Raw genomic sequence first — 10007 nt, forward strand, 5'->3', positions numbered from 1 at the left:
GCAGGATGGCTCTTTAGAATAGGAGCTGGCATGCAGCCAAGGATAGGAGCACTTTGGAACCGAAACATGTTCAATCGTGGTTTGAAAAAGGTGAACAATGGAACCTTGATAACAAAATTCTTTAGTGAGTGATCATGAAACATCATTTGCTTTCATATATTTAGAATAGTGATACATAGATTTGTTCTTGTTTGCATTATTTATTCATGTTTTAGCAAAAGTGAAGGCGAATGTTCGTTATTTCACAAAAATTATGAAGAGGAATATTAATAATGCATGTGATATAATTAGTTTTGCATGTTATAGGTTCGGAAAGACAGATGCTTTAGCTAAAAGACATACATTTACATGATCAGTTCATTCTGTGATGAATATTTTCGGGCAATTCCAGATATCTGTGTATCTATTGGTCATCTGGAAAACCTTGAAGACTACCAGGTAGAACTTGCCAAGCCTGCTCTTCGGGGCCATAATACATGTATTGTAGCTCCTACTGGTTCAGGGAAAACGTATGTTGCTGTTGCTGTAGCTCAGGAGGTCCTCAGGAAATCACCAGGGAAAAAGGTCATCTTTGTTGTAAATCAGGTAATCGGATTAATGAGCTTTCATTCCTCCTATATGTACATCAAATTCTCCTTATTGAAGAAGACATTATTTTTGTACATGGAAAAAGGTACCCCCAAAATAATCAATTTGTCTCTTTCTTTTCCCCTCTGTCTATTACACTTAACATAAAGACACAGTTTTGGGTAAACCAGGGATGTGGTGGTGGGTGGGGGGGGGGGGGGGGAGGGGGTGGGAGGGGGGAGCATGATAAATGTTAATTTGTTTTCCAGGATAATGTTTCCTGGGAATACGATCTTTTGAATCCTACCATCCCTCTTTAGGTTCCCTCAGGGGGAGGGGGGGGGGGGGGGGGGGGGGGAGGTGTTTTGGAATCAACCATTTTTTTTTTTTTTATTCCTGTAATTTTAATCCTCGTTTGCATGAATGTCCAATACTGTGTAACGACAATAAAAGTTTTATTTAAATGATAATAGTAATAATTATATGAATTTATAACTTGGACATATCCGAAAACCTATGATCAAGGTCCAACAATATCGTGTATACATATGGGATAATATTAAGTTCAGCAAATGATTAAACCACAGATATTTAAACAGAAACGGTTATGTATTATTACTTTCATACTAATGAATAACATGCATTGTTTTGTTACAGGTACCTCTTGTATACAAGCGGAGTACAGTGTTCAAGAAATACATCAAAGATGTGGCCTATATATGTGGTGATCATGGCCAGCCTGAAATAACACGCCTCCCTCTAGATGAAGTCTTGAGGAAGAACGATGTAGTGGTTCTAACAGCACAGATACTTGTAGATGCCTTGACCAAGGGACAGGTGTCATTCAACCAAATAGGACTTATCGTCCTAGATGAGTGCCATGAGACAAAGGTGACTATACAAGCATAATATTAGAAGATTGCCATGTGGTAGAAACTCTCACAAAAGCTTGCAGTGGTCCATATTCCCAGAAGGTTAATGCCATAAAGGAATGACTCCCAACACTGGAATTTTGCAATTCAAAAAGTTTATTTATGCATAAAAGGCTTTATTAGGAGATCATGAAAGTTTTTGATATTTCCACTGTAATTCGTCATCTTGCAATCACAATTTATAACACCTTTTTTAGAATGACACCTGTTAGGGAACTCCAAATGAAAACCCCTTCTTCTTCATTAGTAATCATCCTATCTTCTGTATAATCAAAAAAATATATGAATGGATTTTTGTCAAAGTCAACTTTTCAAGTTTATTGAAAGCTTAGGTTATATTCTGATACATGTTATAATGTCATGAATGATTTATTATATCCCACATCAAAACAAATTAAGTGAGAAGATTGGCCACATATGGCTTACATGACATGGAATACATGGAATACATCCAGCGTGGAGAATAAATGGATATTGCGTAACCTGAAATGGGGTATATCCTAAATATACCCCATTTGACACCCATTCGAAGCTATCAATATGCCTATCGCGATATCGGCATCCACTGTAATGTGGCATGTCACAAGTGTGGTGTGTGTGTGTATTTATACCATGCACTCTTCTTAGGGCACAGTAACATTATAGATCTTTGAGTTTGGTGACTATCATATTACTATGCCAGTCACTTCAGAAAAAACATAGCTTCAACCTGTTCTCCAAAATACTAATGGAATAATAATGCTGGTAAAATGTAATTGTTTATAAATGTTATTTTACCCCTTCTCTCCCATATTTAAATAATGTTTGTATCCGCAGTTTGCGTAATAAATGTTTGTTTTAGATGAACTTTCTTATACAGAATACCATTGAGTATGATTCCCTATGCGATTCATATATTATTCTGTATTGCAAGATGGTTATAAATTTGTGTCATTTCAGAAAGAGAGTCAATACAATGCTATCATGGCAAAGTACATGGAGCAAAAACTGACAAATAAGGAACCACTTCCTCAGGTAAGTTTATCCTGCAGCAGATAAGTCAAAGAAAATTTAAAGTTCAGGTTCAAAACTTTTATTTTTGGTTTATGTAGCACTTTGAACGTGTGTAATATCAGTGCTGTATTTAAAAATGAACTGTTTTAATTGTTCTTTTTTACCCCATATTTCGTCAAATATTCACAAGAATGTACATTGAAAGAGGTTATTGTTTTTCAAACTCTTTGAATTATCATCTTGAGTTTAGATGAAGTATCACAAGATGGTTTTCTTTTGATTACATTTTATGTATTTCTTAAGATATAGTCGTGCTTATGATTATTGTATTGATTTTGTTATTCTGTATTAGATTCTTGGCATGACAGCATCTCTAGGAGTAGGTAACGCACGTTCTGACAAGAATGCCATTCAATACATGCTCAAGATGTGTGCTAACATGGATGTAGTGAAGTTATCCACTGTTCAGAAACATAAAGAGAGCTTGGAAAAGGTTGTCAACGAGCCTGATGAAGGTGAGAATATCTTCTCCATCTTTGTTTTGTCAAATGAAAGTTCTAATAGAATGATTTATTTTGATGTTTATTTTACCATATTTCATTTCCAGGAACATAAAGGAGTATAACGATAACAAAGAAAACAAACAAAAAATTACATTAGGAGAAGAGAAGAAATCACCAACTGATGCCTACTGAACACCAAAAGAAATCAAGTTTCAGTAGAAGGCTCTGCTCATTAGTTGATTGTATGATACATGTATACATATAATAGATCCATTAGATATGCAGAATATATCATAAATTATCTGCTCCAGCAACAATTTCTCCATGTTTAATTTCTAAAAGAATAAATGCAGATTTATAGCGAAAGTGAGCTTTAGAAATACTTAACCTAACCTAACCCTACGATTAACCCTCAACCTAAATTATTATAGGAAATATTTTCATTCATATTGCAAACCTCTGTTTATTGCTCATCTTTTTATTTGTCATTATAGTACAAACTTAATTACAGAATAACCTAACTTTACATCGTAAGTCAGGAACTTCATTTTGGATTTCATTATGTAACGCAGGCTTTCTTCTTTTCAAAAAAGATACTTTATCAAAATCTCGGCATTTTAAACTGCCTACGGTTAAACGGAGCATTATTTAAAGATAAGTTGTAATTTTGTGAGAAGGTTTAATGTCAACGTGGTAGTGGAGCTTTATATACATCTCATTGATTCGCGATATACATAATTAGTATATAATCTTAGGTTATTTGTTTTAAGTCTTTACGATCATAATCTAAAGACCGATTTCATTATCAGGATTGCATGTAGTGACAAGCAGAACCGAGGATTCATTTGCAGAAGAAATACAGGATCTTATGTATCAGGTCTTCAAGTATATCAACTCAAGCACAGGTAGGTCCGAGAATATACTCTTCAAAATCACTTGTTAGTGATGCATAGTCTGTAAAGTGTCTGATTTTTGTTAGTGGATGTACAAGATTCACTGATACATATAAATGATCGCCATCATTATTTGGAAAAAATTGGCTGCATTAATGCGCTGGAAATATATTGGGAATGTTTACAATGCAAATCACAGGGACATCTTGGTGCTATTTAGAAACGTATATCCTGGCTGTAGCTTGTTATCACACACGTCGTGTTCGAAGCAATCATCAAAACTCTGCAAATTTATCACGTTTCAGTTCAGTCAAGTAGACAATTATGGGAAATGAAAAATCTGGCTTACTGTTGGCACAATAAATATAATAGATGAAGAGTTTCTCTCTGCTTAAAGAGGCCAACGTTATATTTGTTTGATTCATTTTATTACAGGAAGCTCTGTTCTCAACACTACGGTTGAAAAGCTTTCCAGTCTCCGAAGCAGTAACCATTCCAGAGAGAACTTCAGCCATGTTCTGTGCACGCTGAAGAAAGAGATAATAGAGAATTTTCAATCAAGTGATTTACAGCTCAGTCTCATGACATGTGCACAATATCTAAAGGTAGTCACTTCATTCAAAGTTCCAATTTTCTACAAATATTACTTTGCATGGCTCCTGGTAAGCTTCTCAAAGACACTAGACGCAATGTTCTTCTCACTTGTCCACTTGTCATAAAACCATTCACCTCCACATACACACTGGTTTATATCCCATCGCTGACATCATTAATCCTCGGGACTGATGGAAAACCTCCTTTAGTCTATAATATCTGTGAAATATGCAGTGAGAACACTTGTCCACACATCATAACACCATGCACCTCTACATGCATCCTGGTTTATATCCCACCGCTGACATCATTAATCTTCCGGACTGATTGCAAACCTACTACAGTCTAATATATCTGTAAAATATACAGTCAGAACACTTGTCCACATGTCATAACACCATGCACCTCCACATGCATCCTGGTCTATATCCCACCGCTGACAGCATTACTCTTCTGGACTGGAGTATCCAGTCTGTAATATCTGTGAAATGTACAGTTAGAACACTTATCCACACATCATAACACCATGCACCTCCACATGCATCCTGGTTTATATCCCACCGCTGACATCATTAATCCTCCGTACTGATGGAAACCTCCTTTAGTCTATAATATCTGTGAAATATACAGTCAGAACACTTATCCACACATCATAACACCATGCACCTCCACATGCATCCAGGTTTATATCCCACCGCTGACATCATTAATCCGCCGGACTGATGGAAAACCTTTATTTTTTTAGGAATACAGCAGTGCACTTGCCATTCATGAAACAGCTCGGACCAAGGATGCTTTAGAATATCTCCAAGAATTCATCAGAGAAAAGAGCAATAAAGCTGCCACCTCGAACACAGAGAAAATGCTCATTCGAACGTTCCAAGGTAATCTTACATTTTGTTCTAAAAGCTATCATTCAACCAATTCTAGAGTTCTTGAATAAGATAGTAGATGAAGCGTAACCCCTTTATTAATTGATTTTATGCATTTAATGTTTTGAGTTATACTCCCACCATGTACCAATAAATCATTCAAGCCTAAAGATATCTTTCTGAGAATTTTTTGAGATAAAGGGAGTGAGAAAATTGTATGAAAGTAAACGGAGAAAGCTACTGCAAATTTCAGATTACAGTGGAGTCGTATAAGTTTATTTTCTGTTCTTCATTATTTTTGGCTCGCACGTTTCGCTAGCTCACAAAATTTAGAAACGAATGTTCATGGCACTTAAGTGCCAGAGTGATGCAAGATAAATCTTCTGTAAGGAATTTGGGATTAGGGTGACACAAAACCTTTATTTCTTTAGATGGTGCCGTGCTTTAAAAAAAGGTTTAAAAACGCTGACCTAGCTACTCTATATCACCGGGCTACTATAGTATAAAAACTTCACTCTGCTATATTCTTTACTCAAAACAGACAAGCAACAAGAACTGGAGAGAATTTCAATGAGTCCTAAATCACCAAATAACCCAGCTCTTGACGAGCTTCAGAGCCTGATAGAAGGAGACATAGTGAAATGTCGGACCCAGGAGAATAATGGTCCATTCCGAGCTATCCTCTTCACTCAGACCATCGCATCTACATGGGCTCTCAAGAATTGGGTCATGGAGACAGATTCCCTCAAAGATCTTCATCCAGAGGTGTTAGTTGGCTGCAGAAACCCAGGTGTTTGTACTTACCTGCCTCATCAAAGGTTGTTTGTGCCATTTGCAGTGGGTCACATATCCTGCGATCTCTAATGTTTCTTGCATAATTACGGTCCATCTTTGTAAGGACTGCTACGGTGCTACCCGATAAAATTAAGAAGTAGAAATACCAGATGCCCTTAACAATGTTTGCCCACAGGCCTTTATAAACCTCACCTTTCTCCCAGACCTTTGCATTACCCAGTCTGTATCTCAAGTTTCATGTTTCAAGTTTAATGTTCCACATTTTACAGAAAATATAAACATACATATAAATTACAATTGTAGTACAAATGAGCACATGTCAATGATTCTCAGTTCATATAATAGATAAAGTAAAATGTGAGGAACCCATTAAAAAGCAGGGCTTGTATAAAATAGGTTTCTGGAAGAAAAAAAGTAATTTAGATTTTTAAAAAAAAGTAGCAGTAGAGAAACACGTAATTAAGAGGGGAGAATTTAAAACACAATGAAAAAAAGACATTTTTATACAAAATAATGCATTGGCACCAATACCCATAGTCACCCGGTTAAAAGCGTAGTCAAAATGCGTAGTCACCCGAGCAATTTAGTTAGCATAGCACAAAGTAATTTGTTCATGTTTACATTATAAACACCGGAACAGGCATCATTAATTAACAATTAAGATTAAAATTGAAGAAAAAAAGGACTGTAAGGAGGGCAAACAAATTATATCAGATGTAAGAACTTAAAAGAAAACTCGAAGTTTGCGTCTAAAGAAATTTAACGATGGTGCTTCCTTAACCTCCGAATCCAAACCATTTCAAAAAGAGGGACCGGTATACATAGTCGCTTTTGGGGCAAAAATTGTCCGGATTGGGGGAGATGGAAATTGTCTCTTTACTACCCTTACCTAGCTCCTCTTTATTCTTCAAATCCATAGAATATGTGCTTCTTGTTTCAATGACTAAGCCCATGCTGAAAGTAAAGTAGACAGCTTTCATTCTTGTTCTATTTAAATACCTTCACACTGGGCTGTTTGGTACTGTTTATCTTTAATGCCAAGAGGAGGAAGAAGAAGATGTATTGAACCTGATCATCATTAGCTCAAGGACTGTATTCACAGGGCCTATCCTACCAATCGACTGTCAATATTTTCTTTCGTTCATATATATTTCATATATTTAGCCAATACTTGCAAACAAATTTTCAATTCAATGTTCATTCTGCTTGAAGAGGAATTTGACTGCAGATCTGAGTATAAAATAAACTTTCTGCTATTAAAGGAAAACAAATACTCACAATTATTTTGCGCTTGAATGATTGATGGATATACTGCACAGTTTGAAGCTTAGATGGAAATATTCGGAATGTTTATTTTCAGATCAGTATTAAATGTAATTTCATATCTTTTTTTTTTAAAGGCATGAACTTACGTCATCAGAAAGATGTCCTAGACAACTTTCGTGATGGTGTACACAAGCTGCTCATAGCAACCTCGGTCATGCAACAAGGCATTGATATCCCAGCATGCAACTTTGTCTACAGGTACAACTACATCACTGATGCTGTTGCACGTATTCAAGCCAGAGGTATATTTCTTGTTGTTACTAGCTGTTAAAAAAATACTGAGCAATAATCCTGATTTATGATATTGACAGAATTATAAATGCACTTTGACGTAATATCCAAGACTACACAAATGATAACAGCTGCCAAACCAATTGGAAGAATAAAATGAATAGAAAATGTATGACCCCCAACAAATAATAAAACAAGTATCTCCCTTCTTGGTCGCTGATGAAGAACAAATGATTGGAAGCTGCTAGCAAGAGAAATCACAGAGTTCTCAAACTTATGTTTAATTGACCAAAATCTTTTTTAAAGGTTCATAATTTTATTATCCTTTATCGATTATTCCTGAAACTAACAATGCTCAATGGATCCATGCCTGTATTCATGTTGCATTTATGATCTTGCTTTTGAAGGCCGAACGCGTAAACCAGGAGGTCGCTTTGATCTGGTAGTTCATGATTACAGAGGACTGGATGGGAAAGATAAACTAAGTAAGGAACAGGAACAGATCATGCAACGAGCTACTGATGCAGTTTCATCACTTTCTATTGAGCAGATGAAACGTGGGGTAAGTCGAAGCAACTCTAATGTTGATTGTGAAAACCCTGATCAAGTTTCTTTTAATCCCAAAAATGCTCTGACAGGGATGCATATTTGCAACAACAAAAAACAATATATTATATGAAATTACCTTGTTAAATTTATTCAGTAAGTATTTTGTGTAGGTCAAACCCTCTCTGATGCTAGTGTATATTAAGAATACTCTATTTGTCATTGATGAATCTATTGAGTCAAATTTATTTGATGTAACTTCCTTCTTATTAATTTTTCAGATGGTATTCTTTATGATGTATAATCAAAGGTCAAAAAGGTGAAAATTTATGTACAACTTGTTAGTAATCAACACATTTTAAATCAATTAGAATAGGAATCTGGGCCCACTTTAATGAAGTGATACATATATAATCATCTGAGAATTCAATTCATTACATTTTTGTAAAATAATCTTGACAAACACTGCAATAACTTTTGATCTATTTTCACAGACTGCTGAATACCAGCAACAGCGCAATGTACAGATCTTCAACCAACAGCAACCCAAACCATTTGATGAGTGCAACCACAGTTACCATTGTAAGCATTGTGATGCTCTAGTTTGCCATTCAGCTGATATCAGGATTGTACCTGGTGGTCATCATGTGGTCATCCATCGGCAAATATTCAGCAAGATCAGGATTGTGGCTTCAGGAGGAGTCGGTCAAGATCCAGGACACTGGTCATCCGTTGAACATGCCAAGAAAGAAATCAGGTTTGTACTTTTGCTGTAGCATTGTTAGCTTAATCTCTGTACCATGGTGGCCATAATAGGAGTGTTTGAATTGCTGTCCAAGACCCTGTGTACCCCGCTAACCGCATCAAACCAATACTGGAAAATGGTAGTTAGATGACTTGAAATGATGACTCTGTTTTGGAGGAAATATCTAAAAGTTTGTCCAGGGTGGACTGTACGTTGCAGGCTGGGATTTGGGGGTGTTTTCTCTGGCTCTGATTAATACTTGGGATCGGTATTCCATGTAAATCATGTTCCGAAATCATGTTCCATTATAGATGTATCTTCGGTTTCCCTATTTGTTTAATATTTCTTATTTCCATTATGTAGTTAAAGAACTGGTAATTTCATCTTTATCTCTGTAGTTTTCACATTTTTTGTCTTACAGATGTGCGGATGAGCGATGTGACACCAAGCTTGGTAGCATTTTAAAGTGCAGCAATCGGATGCTACTTGCATTCTCCATCAAGACATTAAGACTCAGAAACACAGCAAGCACGACCAAGACCTACAAGAGTTGGGGTTCACTGCCATTCATCTTCCATAAAGAACTAGTGACAGAGGCTAGCTTTGAATTTAATGACATCCCTGGCACCGTGGCACAGTGTGAGTGAATCTATCGAGAGGAGGGGGGGGGGCATTCTCACTCGTAATTGAATTGTGAATTTACAAGGCTAGTTATTAGGAGGGTCCATTATTTGAGGAATCTTCTTTTCTTGTACTTTTCCCCTTTTCCTCTTCCCCCTTTTCTGGCCTTTTCTTTCTTTTTATGTTCCACTACTCAATGGGTGGGGGGGGGGGGGGTGCATGTGCCCCATGCCTCCTGTAGCTATATGCCATTGCCCTGGAATCTAAACATTTATGAAATTTCATTGATGTTATAAAAGAGAATTGGTAGACCTGAGTTTTCATAGATGTGATAAGAGAAGAAACTTTAAGCAGACTGAGAAAAAAATCTTTTAATGTCTTTAATATCT

The 10007-nt window shown here is 36.3% G+C and overlaps 1 protein-coding gene across 1 annotated transcript; it reads left to right on the forward strand.

Moving 5' to 3' along the window:
- The first annotated feature begins 252 nt into the window (after positions 1-252).
- LOC115918131 (probable ATP-dependent RNA helicase DDX58) lies at positions 253-9758 on the forward strand. The gene is made up of 12 exons (XM_030983933.1): positions 253-585; positions 1225-1458; positions 2439-2513; positions 2845-3007; positions 3805-3900; positions 4324-4493; positions 5228-5366; positions 5896-6144; positions 7550-7717; positions 8114-8268; positions 8747-9009; positions 9419-9758. The coding sequence occupies exons 1-12, from the start codon at positions 349-351 to the stop codon at positions 9642-9644; spliced, it is 2175 nt and encodes a 724-aa protein (XP_030839793.1). The 5' UTR covers positions 253-348; the 3' UTR covers positions 9645-9758.
- Positions 9759-10007: the final 249 nt, after the last annotated feature.

This window comes from Strongylocentrotus purpuratus, unplaced genomic scaffold (assembly GCF_000002235.5).
Source record: "Strongylocentrotus purpuratus isolate Spur 01 unplaced genomic scaffold, Spur_5.0 spur5_scaffold_14, whole genome shotgun sequence".
NCBI lineage: Eukaryota > Metazoa > Echinodermata > Echinoidea > Camarodonta > Strongylocentrotidae > Strongylocentrotus > Strongylocentrotus purpuratus.

Excerpts from the sequence above, each read along its gene's own strand:
- LOC115918131 (XM_030983933.1), top strand. The coding sequence starts at position 349 with ATGATCAGTTCATTCTGTGATGAATATTTTCGGGCAATTCCAGATATC. Across the intron at positions 586-1,224 it reads TCATCTTTGTTGTAAATCAG|GTACCTCTTGTATACAAGCG; the intron begins GTAATCGGATTA and ends GTTTTGTTACAG. Across the intron at positions 5,367-5,895 it reads GCTCATTCGAACGTTCCAAG|ACAAGCAACAAGAACTGGAG; the intron begins GTAATCTTACAT and ends TACTCAAAACAG.